This window comes from Carlito syrichta, unplaced genomic scaffold (assembly GCF_000164805.1).
Source record: "Carlito syrichta isolate Samal-C Ts95f unplaced genomic scaffold, Tarsius_syrichta-2.0.1 Scaffold153578, whole genome shotgun sequence".
NCBI classification, from domain to species: Eukaryota; Metazoa; Chordata; class Mammalia; order Primates; family Tarsiidae; genus Carlito; species Carlito syrichta.
Window position 1 is genome coordinate 83,474 of NW_007097674.1, and position 15,457 is coordinate 98,930.

General features: G+C 41.6%; 1 protein-coding gene across 1 annotated transcript in view; it reads left to right on the plus strand.

The window, feature by feature from the left end:
- The window catches only part of LOC103252075 (microtubule-actin cross-linking factor 1), a 237,477-nt gene that overhangs the window by 23,500 nt on the left and 198,520 nt on the right, over positions 1 to 15,457 (plus strand). The window contains exon 4 of the mRNA XM_021708921.1: positions 735 to 827. Within this exon, the coding sequence (XP_021564596.1) occupies positions 735 to 827 (93 nt within the window). The remainder of the gene's footprint in view (positions 1 to 734; positions 828 to 15,457) is intronic.

Below are 15,457 nucleotides of genomic sequence, written 5' to 3' on the forward strand. Positions count from 1 at the left end.
TTCTCACCAAAAAAAAAAAAAAAGAAATCTCAAAAGAAAACGCCAGGGCTCTGATGACTTAATTAAAAGCAACTCACAATACCTTGTACTTGCAAGGTTGCTTTCCTGGTGGGAATGCAAAATGGTATAGCCACTCTGAAAAATAGTTTGGTACTTTCTTACAAAGCTAAACATATGCCATATGACCCTGCAATCCCACTTCTGGGAATTTACCCTAGAGAAATTACTATGTTCACACAGAAACTTGTACATTAATATAGAAACTTTATTCGTAATCGCCAAAACTAGAAATAACCCACATTCCTTTCAGTGAATGAATGAATAAAGTGTAGTATATTTATACAACGGAATACTACTGAGTGATAAAAATGAGCGAAGTATTAATACATGCAATGACTTGGATGGGTATCTCAAGGGCATTATGGTAAGTAGGGGGCAAAAGGCAGTATAAAAATGTCACATACTGTATGATTCCATTTGTATGACATTCTGGGAAAAGCAAAACTAGGGACCAGGATCAGATCAGTGATTGTCGGGAGTTGGAGGTAGGGGCCGCTCAAGAGACCTTTTTGCAGTGGTGGAACTGTTTTGTGGTGGAGGTTACACAAATCTATACATGTGTTAAAACTCAGAAAAAAATCAATTTAACTATTATTAAATAATGAAATTATGTAAAAAATCAAATTTAATAGGAATTCCCAGAGCTCTGAGACTGGCTTTTGTTTCTTTTTCAGGTGAAACTTGTGAATATTCGCAATGATGACATCACAGATGGCAACCCCAAGCTGACCCTGGGCCTGATCTGGACCATTATTTTGCACTTCCAGGTAGAGTCTGTGAAGTTTGGGTTTTCTGCTGCTTGGTTTGGACATGGCCTAAAAAGTTGTACTGCTTTCCACAGGCAGCATTGAGTCTTCCTTCTCTGTATTTGGCAGTGAAAGAAAGGTGGATAGGAGTTTGAAAGGAAAATTAAGATTTAGACTGGAGAAAAGCTGCTGTAGCCTAATCCCAGAGCTTTCTAATTAGTTGCTTGATGAAGTGGGTTGGGGTGGGGGAGTTCACCCTTTTGTGGTTTGGTCCTGTCATAAGCAGTCTGGCCCTGTCATCAGCAGTCTGTCTGTTCATCGAAGTCAAAATGAGGCTCTTAAGGGACTCAGATATGAAGGTTGGGAAGAGATGTTGGTTTTGATACTTGAGAAGAGTGTAGAGAAGATTCATAAACCTGCTTTGATGTAGACTTCTCATCTCCATTGATGTTTAAACATAGTTAATTGCAGCACCTTAGTGGCTGGATTTGTATACGTGCTGGCAAGGACAGCCTCGTAGCAGCCATCACACTCAAGAGCAATGGCATCTGGAAGAATATTCACAGGGTCAGATGGCCTTCGTCTTCCTCAGAAGGCAAATCCTTAATTATAGCCTTACTTGTATAAAAATATTATTCTTTTAAATCACTTTTAGTGCAGCCAAACAAAACTGTATATCAGACAGCTCTCTTATACCCAATTGCTGCACACTAGGCTGATGGATTAGAAGAAATACTCCCTCAGCAGGTGGAAAAAGAAGACAAGGTATTGACTCCAGAGATGAAACCAGTATGACATCCGAGCTGGGGAGTTAGCGCCACCTGCTGTTTGTAGATAGAATAGCAGGTGTCCCAGAATTCCTGAGACCCAGAGACATCTGAGAGCATAGGCTTATTTCTTGGGGCTCTGGTTTGGAGCCAGGGCTGGCAGTCTTCAGCATGGGTAGGGTTAAAAATGTACAAAGGTAGCATGTATTTTTGTGGAACCATGGGGTGTTCTCAGGCAAGCTTTCATTATGGAGATAACCAAGAATATGAATTTGGCAAGTGTGCTCTGGCAGGATGGGAACAAGAACTTCGTTGAACTTGCGTGGGGAATTAGAGTTAACCCCTTGGAATTCTTACAAAAGAAGGGTTTGGTTTTGTTTTTGAGTTGGAGTCTCACTCTGTCACTCAGACTGGAGTGCAGTGGCCACTCCCGGCCACTGCAGCCTCGACCTGCTGGGCTCTGGCAATCCTTCCGCCTCAGCCTTCCAAGTAGCAGGAACTACAGACACGTGCTACCACGCCTGGCTAGTTTTTGATTTATTGTAGAGATGAGGTCTCACCAAGTTGCCCAGGTGGGTCTCGAACCCGCGGGTTCAGGCAATCCACTCACCTCAGCCTCCCATAGTGCTGGAATTACAGGCTGAGCCACTGAACCTGGCTGGTTTTTTTTTTTTTTTTTTTTTTAGAGAAACTTTTTTGTTTGTTTTTTAGCCACTCTTTGAGTGTCCATTGTAGTCTCCTAGGCATGAGTTAAAGAGAGTTTATTTACTGTATCTCTATTTACCTGGCAACAAAATCTCTTGAAAAGAGAAAGATGGAGGCCAAGAAATGAAAATTAAATTGATTATTTAAAACTTTTCTGGAACAGAGATAATGGGGATAATGGAGTGTTTCTTTTTCTGAACAGATTCTTCAAAAAAATGTTTTTTTCTCTTTAAAAATTTGTTATGAGGCTGGGTGCAGTGACTTAAGCCTATAATCCCAGCACTTTGGGAGGCTGAGGCGAGAGGATTGCCTGAGCCCAGGGGTTTGAAACCAGCCTGGGCAACTTGGTAAGACCTCGTCTCTACAAAAAAATCAAAAAAGTAGCTGGGTGTATTGGCGCGCACCTGTAGTTCCAGCTACTTGGAAGACTGAGGCAGAAGGATTACCTGACCCCAGCATGTTGAGGCTGCAGTGACTGTGAGTGTGTCACTGCACTCCAGCCTGGGTGATGGAGTGAGACTTAGACTCAAAAAATTTTTTTTGGTATGACACTGGGCACAGTGGCTCACACCTATATCCCCAGCACTTCCTATATCCCCAGCACTTTGGGAGGTGAAGGCGAGAGGATTGCTGCCTGCACTCAGGGATTTAAGACCAGTCTGGGCAACTTGGCGAGAACTTGTTTCCACAATAAGTCAAAAAATTAGCTGGGTGTGTTGGTACCTGCCTATTGTTCTAGCTACTTGGAAGACTGAGGTGAAAAGATCACCTGAGTCCAGCAGGTCGAGGCTGCAGTGGCTATGAGTGTACCACTGCACTCTATCCTGTGCAGCAGAGTGAGGCTTCAACTCAAAAAAAAAAGTGTTGTGGCCGTGCGCAGTATCCATGACAGCACTTCGGGAGGTGGAGGTGAGAGGATTGCCTGAGCCCATGGGTTTGAGACCAGCCTGGGCAACATGGCGAGACCTCGTCTCTATAATAAATCCAAAGGAAATTAGCTGGGCATGGGTGGTGCACACCTGTAATTCCAGTTACTTAGAAGGCTGAAGTGGAAGGATCGCCTGAGCGCAGCAGGTCAAGGCTGTGAGTATGCCAATGCATCCCAGCCTGAGCAATAGAGTGAGATTCTAACTTAAAAAAAAAAAGAAAAAAGAAAAAAAAGTGTTATGAAAAATTCAAACATTTATAAAGGTAGAGAAAATTTATGAAGAAGTACCATGTGCACACCACTTAACTCAGTGATTATTAACTCCTGGCCAATATTAATTTATTTGTATCCCGATCCACTCTTCAACCCTCAGGTTATTTTGAAGGAAATTCCAGACTTTATATAATTGTATCTGTAGATATTTCAGTGTGTATCTCTGAAAGATAAGGCCTCTTTGTTCAAGCAAGCCACAATAATATCGACACCTCAGAAATTAATTTCTTAAAATCATCAAATAATCTGATCTGTGTTCATTTATAAACATTTAATTATCTTATTTAAGAAAAATAGTTGGGCCAGGCACAGTAGCTCAGCCTGTAATCCCAGCACTTTGGGAGGCCAAGGTGAGAGGACTGCCTGAGCCCACACGTTTGAGACCAGCCTGGGCAACTTAGACCTCAACTCTACAATAAATTAAAAATACGCTGGGTGTGGTAGCGCATGCCTGTAGTTCCAGCTACTTGGAAGGCTGAGGTAGAAGTTTCGCTTGAGCCCAGCAAGGTGAGGCTGCAGTGGTCATGAGCATGCCACTACACTCCAGCCTGGGTGACAGAGACTCCAACTCAAAAAAAAAAAAAGAAAAATAGTTGGTTTGAATCAGAATCCAAACAAGGTTCACATATTGCATTAAGTTTATTCCTCCTTGTCCTCCCTGAAATTTGTTATCAGCGTGATCCATCTATTACATATTCCCTATCAGCTCTTAGTTTCAGCAGCTTCTGATAATCGTTGCTAGTTCCATTGTTTCATTAGAGGTTGCAAAATGGTGATATCATAAGTCTGTTATTCCTTCTTCTCTAAATAAAGTACTTACTTCTATAAAGAAGAACTTCATCTCAACTACCCTGTGGGTAGTTTCTACAGGAAAGGCAAGATAAATGTTTCTATCTTTCTCTGTATTTGCCACTTTTCAGAATATTTAGTTGGTGTCCTAAGAATTCTCCATAGGTGGCCAAATGAATGTTTCTTTGTTGCGCTTTTTTTTTTTTTTTTGCCTAAGAAGGAAAATCCTTGTGTGTGTGTGTGTGTCACCATGACTCATGGATTTAAAAAAAACAAAACTCATGGAGTTGTTTTTTTTTGGATTTGGAAATATAGTTTATTTCAAAACTAAATTAGAAAGAGAGAAAGAGGAGAGTCACCTCCCTAAGGTAAGGGAGGGAGCCAAAGCCAGAAAACATGACCTGGCCATAGCTCAAAGAATACATGACCACACCATAACTTAGCAAGGCAATGGCTAAGGCTCATGGAGTTTTAAGACTTAATGTGTTCCAATAAAATACAGTTATCATTCTTCCTAATATTCAAACAGTGTAATATTTGGCCAGTAAGAGCCTTTCTTTCTTTTTCTTTTCTTTCTTTCTTTTTTTTTTTGAATAGGAGTCTCACTCTATTGCCTAGGCTAGAGTGCAGTGGCATGCTGACGCCCCCCTCAGCCTTGACCTGTTGGGCTCAGATGATCCTTCCACCTCAGCCTTTCAAGTAACTCAAACTACAGGTGTGCACCACCATGCCCAGCTAATTTCTTTTTTTTTTTTTTTGAGTTGGAATCTCACTCTGTCACCGAGACTGGAGTGCAGTGGCTGCCCCGGCCACCACAACCTCGACCTGCTGGGCTCCGGTGATCCTTCCGCCTCAGCCTTCCAAGTAGCCAGAATTACAGGCATGTGCTACCATGCCCGGCTGATTTTTTGATTTATTGTAGAGATGAGGTCTTGCCAAGTTGGCCAGGCTGATCTCGAACCCCTGGACTAAGGCAATCCTCTTGCCTCTGCCTCCCAGAGTGCTGAGATTACAGGTGTGAGCTACCACGCCCAGCTAATAAGAGTCTATCAAATTGATTCTGAATCCTTTGGCATGACTCTAGAAGTCTTTGATAATTTCCTTTATTTCTTGTGTAATGAGATATTCCACATACTTTTTGTATATTTTCTGTCCCAGGCCTGAAATTCTGTTTCTCCTGGGAACCAATTCTCTACATATTTATTGACCACAGCCTAAGTGCTATCAAGTTTTTTCTTTTTTTTTTGAGTTGGCATCTCACTCCATTGCCCAGACTGGAGTGCAGTGGCACGCTCCTGGCCACCGTAGCCTCGACCTGCTGGGCTCCGGCGATCCTTCCGCCTCAGCCTTCCAATTAACTGGAACTACAGGCATGCGCTACCACGCCCAGCTAATTTTTGATTTATTGTAGAGATGAAGTCTCGCCAAGTTGCCCAGGTGGGTCTCGAACCCACAGGCTCAGGTAGTCCACTCACCTGGGCCTCCCAAAGCGCTGGGATTACAGGGTGAGCCACCGAACCTGGCCTTTTTTTTTTTCATTTTCTTTTTTTTCTTCTGTGGATAGAGGTAGGCAATACTTGTATTTTTCTCTTTTAAAAAAATCATGAATTTATACTGATATTTCTAATTCAAATTTAGGATACAGAATTTTACTTAATTCCTTTGATTTTATTAGCACTATGATTTCTTAGAAGTCTATGATTTTTTGTACTTCTTTTTGCCCTTGGTGTATATCTTCCAAGGATGTACAAACTTTAAAATGCATTTTAAAGTTACTTGAAATAATTTATGTTGTTAAGCCACCAGTTGTGTACAATAGGTTCATTTTTTAAAATTTGCTTTCAATTTTTAGGGATTACTTTTTTCCCTTTCAATTTTAGTTTACATTATGTAGATCACTGACAGTGTTTCAAAGTTAAATTTTAAAAAGTAAATATAAGGAGCCTTGTGCAGTGGCATGTACCTAAAATCCTGAGGTAAGAGGATCACTTGAGCCCAGAGCTTAAGACCAATCTGGACTATGTAGCAAGACCACATTTAAAAACATTTTTTTTTAAAAAGCAAATATGATGGATTCAGAGAATTCTAGCTTTTATCTCTGACCCCTCTATCCTACTTCTTTCCTTTCCCTGTAGTTAGCTAAATGTTTTATTTATTTATTTTGAGTTGGAGTCTCTCTGTGTCACCCAGGCTAGAGTGCAGTGGCACGTTCACAGCCACCACAGCGTTGACCTACTGGGCTCAGGTGATCCTTCCGCTTCAGCCTGCCAAGTAGCTGGAACTACAGGCGTGCGCTACCACGCCCAGATAATTTTTGATTTATTGTAGAGATGAGGTCTCGCCAAGTTGGTCGGGCGGGTCTCAAACCCGCAGACTCAGGCAATCCACTCACCTGGGCCTCCCAAACACTGGGATTATAGGCTGAGCCACCGAGCCTGGCCCAGTACATCTATTAAGATGCTTTTTTCCACTGCTCAAAAAAGTTTTTGAACTCCTTAATTTTTATATTTTTTGTATTTTCGTTTTTACCTTTTCCACATTGACAAAATGTTTCCCCTTCAGAATGTTTTTCATCCAGGAAAACAAAAATAAAAGTCGCTGGGGCAAAATCAGGTAAATAGAGGGGGTGGAGCACATGGGTTCTGTATTTTTTTTTTTTTAATCGGACTCTCACTCTGTTGCCCAGGCTGGAATGCAGTGGCATGCTTATTGCCACCGCAGCCTTGACCTGCTGGGCTCAGGTAATTCTTTCACTTCAGCCTTCCAAGTAGCTGGAATTATAGGTACATGGCCACCACTCCCAGCTAATTTTTTTATTTATTGTAGAGATGAGGTCTCACCAAGTTGCCCAGACTGATCTCAAATCCGTGGGCTCAGGCAATCCTCTTGCCTCGGCCTCTCAAAGTGCTGGGATTATAGGCATAGCCACTGCACCTGACCCGTCCTGCCATTTTTTATCAAAAACTGCTGAACATTCAGCACAGTGTGGGCAAGTGTGCTTGTAAATCACCCATCATGAAATGGGCAAACGCATTGAAAGAATCTCCCCCCAAAAAGAAAATTCACTGAAGTCAAACACAACCTCTCACAACAACGCTAGCTAGTACACTTATGCTGATGGATTCCTCAAACACTTGCCTAGTGGAGCAAGCCTGTACCACAAGGGACCCGCCCTCCAAAAAATAATTCTGATTTTTTGTGGTTGAGGGTCCCCCTCGTATGAAGCAATTGATAGACATTTGGGCTGCTTTCCCATTTTTGCTATTATAATGTTTATATGGATATTTGCATACCAGTCTTAGTGTGGGGTTTATGTTTTCATTTTTCCTGTGTACATACCTAAGAATAGCATTGCTAAATTGTATGGTAAGTTTATGTTTAACTTTTTAAGAAACTGCCAAACTATCTTCCAAAGCAGCTGTTCCCTTTTACATTTCTAATCAACAATGTATGAGGCTTTCTGTTTTCTGCATCCTTGCCAATAATTATCTGTTTTAGATTATAGCTGTCATAGTGAGTATGAAATCATATCATTTTGTGGTTTTAGTTTGCAGGAACATATATTCCTTAATTGAATTCCACAAACCTTTACTAAGGACCTGCTATGAGTAAGGTCTTAGGTAGAGTCTGTGGAAGATACAAAATTGAACTAAATACCGACCATTTAGTTGACTGTATAATTCAGAGGAGTGAGAAGAGACATACCATAAAATAACTTGATGAAGGTTTAAAGTATTAGGGAGGTGTAGGATACAGTGGTGGAACACAGAATGAACTCAACAATTGGCAGTTATTACTACTAACAACTTGTTCTTATAATAATAATTATTAATGTTATTATTTTTGAATTGGAGTCTCTCTGTGTTACCCAGATTGGAGTACGGGGCATGCTCATGGCCACTGTAGCCTCAACCTGCTGGACTCAGGCAATGCTTCCGCTTCAGCCTTCTAAGTAGTTGGAACCACAGGTGTGTGCCTTCACACCCGGCTAATTTTTTGATTTATTGTAAAGATGAGGTCTTGCCAAGTTGTCCAGGCTGGTCTCAAATCCCTGGGCTCACACAGTCCTCTCATCTCCGCCTCCCAAGATGCTGGGATTGCAGGTGTGAACCATCATAACTATAATAATAGTTATAATTATTAATGGACCTTGTAACTTCTAGGACTTTTGACCTACCCCACTGTTCTCTTTCCTGTTACCAGTTTTACGGAAAGGTATAAACAGCTTTACCTAATCTGTCTTCAGCATGCATATTGGCTACTTGCTTTTCTCTACTATTTCTATACAGATGAATGCCTATTTGCCATATCTTAGATGGAACCTCTGCTACCAGAGCTATTTTCTCAGTTGAAATGAACTAGGCTGGGCTCGGTGGCTCAAGTTGTAATCCCAGCACTTTGGGAAGCCGAGGCGACTGGATTGCCTGAGTCCGTGGGTTTGAGACCCACCCGGGCAACTTGGCAAGACCTCATCTCTACAATAAGTAAAAAATTAGCCGGGGGTGGTAGTGCACGCCTATAGGTTCCGGCTATTTGGAAGGCTGAGGTGGAAGGATTACTGGAGCCCAGCCTTTCGAGACTGCGGTGACTGTGAGCATGCCACTACCCTCGAGTCTGGGAGACACAGTGAGACTCCAACTCAAAACAAAACCAAACAAAAAGAAATGAACTAACTACTAATTTCTTTTCTTTGCTGTTCTTGAAGGATTTGTGTTTGTCTACATTAGCTAAGTATTTGGGTATGGGGAGGGGGGGAGTTCTATGTTTGCAAAGCTTTTTATTAGCTAGGAAGAATTATGTAGGGCCCCCTTCCTCCTTGTCTTGCGTCAGATAAGACATGATATATCTCTTTCATTGTGGTTTTCTAGTCTTTTTTTTTTTTTTTTTTTTTTAGTTGGAGTCTCACTCTGTCGCCCAGACTGGAGTGCAGTGGCCACTCCCGGCCACTGCAGCCTCAACCTGCTAGGCTCCAGTGATCCTTCCGCCTCAGCCTTCCAAGTAGCCGGAATTACAGGCATGCGCTACCACGCCCGGCTGATTTTTTGATTTATTGTAGCGATGAGTTCTCGCCAAGTTGCCTAGGTGGGTCTCAAACCCGCGGACTCAGGCAATCCACTCACCTCAGCCTCCCAAAGCGTGGGATTACAGGCTGAGCCACCTAGCCCGACTGTTTTCTAGTCTTTTATTATTGTGCATTTCTTAGTTCTTCTCACCGAGAACACATGCTACATAAATCCAAATAGAAATGCAAAGGAGAACTTTCCCATGTTAGGGAATCAGAAAAATAATCATTATAGTCTATCTCCTTGCAAATGAAGTATAATAGGTGGCAATTGTTGCCTCTAGGGGGGAGTATTCATTTGAAAGAGAGATGAGAGGCTAGTTTCAGATTAAAAATTTGCTACTACTGATGAGACTGGTAGTAGTATAAAGGTTTATGATTTCCAAAATGCTTTTAACACATTAAAAAAAACAACTAGCTGGGCACGGTGGCTCATGCCTATAATCCCAGCACTTTGGGAGGCAGAGGTGAGAGGATTGCCCGAGCCCAGGGGTTCGGGCGAGCTTGTCTCTACAATAAATCAAAAAATTAGCTGGGCGTGGTGGTGGGCGCCTGTGTTTCCAGCTATTTGGAAGGCTGAGGCTGAAGAATTGCCTGAGCCTTGCAGGTGAAAGCTGCGGTGGCTGTGTCCAACCTGGGCGACAGAAAAAAAAAAATTGAACTAAACAAGAGCTAAATGAAAGGAGTTCTTTTTAATTTTAATCTGAGTTTCTAGTTATGCAGATTTCAGGTACTCAGAAAAGTATATGACAGATCTTTGTGTATGTAGTTACCTTCAGAATTAAACAGATGTTAATATTTTGTTATATTTGCTCCAGGGTTTCCTTCTCTCCCCCCCACCCCTTCCTCCCTCCCTCTGTCCCTCTTTAAAGAAGTAAAACATTTTGGATGCAGTGAACTTTCTTGCTCTCCCCCCTCCCCCTGGGGAGGAAGTGTATACTCTCCTGGAGTGGATGTATATCATTCCCGTATATGGGAATGGACAGTCACAGCAGATGAGGTATTCATAAACAACATGTGCTGTTGTTTGTATGCCTTTATATTTGACACAGATAGTTCCCTCTATATTTCTTTTTTAAAACTAAGCTTTGTTTTTGATGTCTATCTGTGTTAATAAAGGGAGACCTGGTTTGTTCATCTTAACTAATTCATGTAGTATATAATATGAGTGGTGATGTCTGCAGCTGTGCAACACACCTGTCTGTGATTTGCAGTATATTATCTAATGTATGAATAACACATTCATTGCTACACTGAACATCTGTGTATATGTGTCCTTGTGCATGTATGGAACAGGTTTTTTTGTTTTTTTTTTTTGAGTTGGAGTCTCACTCGGTCGCCCAGACTGGAGTGCAGTGGCATGCTCACGGCCTCCCCAGCATCCACCTGCTGGGCTCCAGCGATACTTCTGCCTCAGCCTTCCAAGTAGCTGGAATTACAGGAGCGCGCTACCACGCCCGGCTAGTTTCTGATTTATTGTAGAGATGAGGTCTTGCCACGTTACCCAGGTGGGTCTTGAACCCACAGGCTCAGGCAATCCATTCGCCTCGGCTTCCCAAAGTGCTGGGATTATAGGCTGAGCCACTGAGCCTAGCCAAAACAGGGTTTTTTGATAGGTAGGTGGACTAGAACTGCTGGATGATACACATTCCTTCACCTTGCCTATATTTTGCCAAATTTGCTCTCAAAAGTACTATATGACTTAAAGTATTTTGTTGAATAACATTTACTACTGTTTGACATATTACATGTTTACTTCTTTATTTGATGCCTGGATCCCTGCATTAGGATGTAAATTTAACAATGGCAGGAATTTCATCTTTTGTGTTCTCTTCTTTGTCTGGCATAGAATAGGCACTTAATACATGCTTATTAAGTTGAATGCATTATTTCCTGAATTTGATCTTCTCAAAGCTGTGAGGTAATTTAACCAGATAAGTAGGCTGTGATGTCTATTTTCACATGCTCATTTTTTCCGATGAGAAATTGAAACACAGAGACCAACTGACTTGTTTGGGTCACACATCCAGTAGTAATAATAGGATTCCTTTTCTTTGGTTTGTACAATTTTGTCTTAAGGTATGTGTTAGGATTTATAATTTTTCTAAAAGTTATTTATAAATTATTGATAGAATCTGCCAAATTAGTTTTCCAACTCAATGTCTGTTAAATACTAGTGTATGTTTAGCATTCTGAAATTTTAAAAAACGGAATTTAGGTAAACAGTGGTCTTAGCTGGCAAGACTTGAAGTTTAAATTTTTGTGCAGTTTATGGCACGTAGTGCTTGGCATATAGGTGAAGCACCATTCATGTTTGTGGAATGAATGAGTGAGCGCTTTCACTTTGGAATCTTTCACTCTGGGCATCACTGTGGGAGACCTATAAGCTGTACACAGTCAACTAGAAAAAGCCAAAGGAGAAGGTGTGAAGAATAAAAGTCTGCTTTCTCAGAAGTCAGGCCACGTGTTAAGAACCCAGCTAGACAAGAAAAGATCCAGGGGAAAGTTCTTGTGATCAGAATTAACTTAGTAAAATAATGAAAGCAGACCCTAAGGAGAAAAAAAAACACCCAAACTTTGGGCCTTAGAACATACCATTTTCCTTAGAGCCTAGTCAAGAAAAAGAGTATAGATGCTCCTACATGAACCCATTGTAAATTGAAAATATTTAAGTTGAAAATGTATTTAATACTCCTAACCTACACAACATGAATAGTTTGGCTTAGCCTGCCTTAAACGTGTTCAGAACACTTACATTGCCTACTGGACAAAATTATCTAACACAAAGCCTGTTTTATAATAAAATGTTGAATATCTCATGTAAGTTATTGAGTCCTGTGCTGAAAGTCAAAAACAGAATGATTGTATAGGTACTCAAAGTATGATTTCTATTGAATACATATAGATTTGACACCACTGTAAAGTCAAAAGATTGTTGAGTCATCTTAAGTTAGGGCCTATCTCATAACTTTTAGGTTCAGTAATAAATGGGAAGAAAAGGGATTTATTGTATATCAGGCACTGAGCCAAGTACTTTATGGACAATATTTCGTTAGTCTTGTCTACAACCCCATTAAGTAGGTGGTAATATCTACATTAGACAGGTAAGGAAACTTAATCACCTAGTAAATTAGTTAAGTTACACAGCTAGTAAGTTAACAGAGCTACGGAATTTGAACCTAGGTCTGCTTTACTGAAAGATCTGCCCCTTTCCTAGACCAGTTTTCCTCTGGAGTAGGAGGAAATGAAGGCCTAATTTGTCTGACATATGCAGACATTTTAAAAAGAATAACCTCACAAAAGTAAATATGCCAGGTTCTGTCAGGCTTCTCAGAGAAGCCCCACACTAGTAGTAGTATAGCATATTAGGCAGCTGTCTCTCTTACCCCTGAGATGATCAATTTCAAGAATTTGGTTTGCCTGTATTTCATTAATAAAATTCAAGTTCAGGCCTTAGGGTGGCAGCTTAAAGCTTCCGTAGTTCTCGTTTTTTTCCACTGAAGGAATGAAGGCCTGGTACCTGCCTAGAGAACTTCATGTTGTAATGTCAAGATTTTTGCTAATTAAGTGATTTGCTGTAGTCTGAGTTTCCTCCCATGCTATCACCTCTTATTTTTTGCTGTGGTTTGTGATGGCTGTGAGATGGTGCTACAGCTTTGCAGTTAGCCTTGAGGAAAAGGCTTCAGAGAAATGCCTACTGCAGTTGTGCAGCAGATAATCAGTGGGATCCTAGAAGGGGTTGTATAGACACTGTTGCTTTAGGGCTTCTTGTTGCTTTCCTTTTATAGTAATTCCTTGTAGGTTTCCAGGAAAAGTAGATATGTAGGTGCAGTACTTCAGGGCTTGCGTAGAGCCAGGCAGGCTTGCTCTCTGCTTCGTGGTCTGGATCCTTTTGGCATAGAATAAATAGCTGCAACAGGAAAGAAACACATATATAACACATGTTATTTTTTTCTACTCCATTCAGAGCCCTTTGGTTGTAGTGTTTTCTCATCTATCAGACACTGTACTAGGAAAAAAATTGGTGTGGGCGACATCACAGGGTGATTTTTGAGTCTACCTTTTACAGACTCCCTGCCTGGACTATAGTTTGAGTAAAAACCACCTGAGTCCCATTTTAGCAACTTCTTCCCTTAATCCCAAATGGCAGCAAGTATTATCTCTTTGAGCTCTTGGTCCATGGAGGGTCTAGTCTCCAGTTGAGAACAGTTGAGGGAATACTCTTACACAACTGGCAACTGAGTACAAACTTTTATCCCTGCAGTAATGAGAAGGTAGAAGTTGGGGTTGAAACAGGAGTTTGTATTCTGGCTTTGCCACTTACTAGCTGTGTAACCTTGGGCAAATCAACTTTCTTAAACCTCAGTTTCTTTACCTGTAAGGTGTAAAATAATAGTTTTGACCTTATGTGGTTACTGTGAGAATTAAATGAGGTAATTCATGTAAGTAGCTTTACACAGTACTTGGCATATAACAAGTATAAAAAAAATGTTAGCTTATCAGCAGTAGCAGCATTAATATCATTACTGTTGACGTTTGTGTCAAGTATTGTTCAGCAGTGACCCTGCTTCCCTGTTGTAGTTGGAAGTGGCATCCTTTTTAACAAGCTTCCATATACTACATATACTATATTCAAAACCATTTCCAGGTTTTTCCTCTGTGTGTCTTTGGGTGGCAGAATTAACAGGGGAAGAAATGGAGTGAAATAAATGCTATGGGAGGCTAGATCTTTAAAGTCTGTGTTAAAAATAAATAAATAAATAAGTGAATAAAAAGAAAAATAAACTGTTTTCCTTTTTTCAAACCATGAGAAGTAGGCTCTGGGTCTCTCTTCAAGTTATAATTTTATTAACATTATGTTATTGTATTCCAACTTGAAAAAATTGAGGCTATGTTTATCCAGCCTTCTATTTTCTTTTGATTATCTTGGTGCAACAGTTAGAATCTATTTCATTTCGTAGTTTGGAAGCCATAGTTGTAGCTTCCCCAGCGCTGGCTCTTCTCAGCCCTTTCCTCTCCTTGCTGCTTGGTACCAGCCAAGCTACTTTGCTTTTTCCCTCTTTGATATTGTTCTCCTCCTCCTTCTTCCACGTTACCTTCTCTCCTGGCCTCTCTTCTTTTCCCCTCCCTTTTCCATTTACTCTTACGTTTCCCTCCTCCTCCTCTCACCCTCCCTAATTTCTCTCCTCCCCTGCCTTCTAGCTCTTTTTTGCTTTCTGTTTGTGTTACTGAGGGCAGTGCTCCAATTACCTCATATTTGGAGAGAGGAAGCTGCAGCCAATCCGGTTTCTGTCTGCTTTTAGGTCAAGTGATTTCTGAACTGCAGTGAGATGCTTTGAATTTGTCTTGTTGCAGCTCTGAGCCTGTAAGATGGCTGTCTGAATCGGCAGCGGCTGGAAGAGACAGAGAGAGGCGGGGAGGGAGGGAGAAAGAATTGGAGGGATTGCCGGCATAGTGCATGTTTTTAAATGTGCATTGGATCCGATGAAGCCAAGGTTGGAATTTCTTTGGGATTCCAGGACTGGCTTAGCTGCGTTTTCGCTGAGATTAAGAGAGGAAAGAAATGGGAAATTCACTGGGCTGTGTTAAGGAGCCGAAAGAGTCAATAGCTATTCCTGAGAAGGCGCCCATATCTCCTAAGAAAAGGGTTCGGTTCAAAAGGAAGTGGAGGGGGAAGAAAATCCCTACTCCAGAGGCATCTCACAAGGAAGAACCCCTGGAAGAAACTGGAGTCATTGAAGAGACTGAGACCCTAATGAAGTTAACAGTGAGTCTCCTAAGGGAAGACAGAGTGGGAGGGGCAGAGCATACCTCTCCAGATATTTTGCCACCTGGGAACTCAGCCCCTGGCTCAGGGCTAAGTGATCAAGGGATGATAGTGCAGGTGAAGGAGAGATTCCAAGGCGAGATCCAGACTGCTCATCTTTTTTTAGAGAATGGATCATCAGTTGCTGGAGGGGTCTGGGATTCCCTGGAAGATGGGATGACTGTCATTGCTCACCTGCTTGATAACCCAGCAGAAAGGAACTGTGAAAAGTCGGTGAGCCAGCTGGTGGAATTTCCGAGGACAGCGTCCTGCAGCAGCAGGGCTGTGCTGCTGCCTTTGCAAGGAGAGACTGCAGTGGAG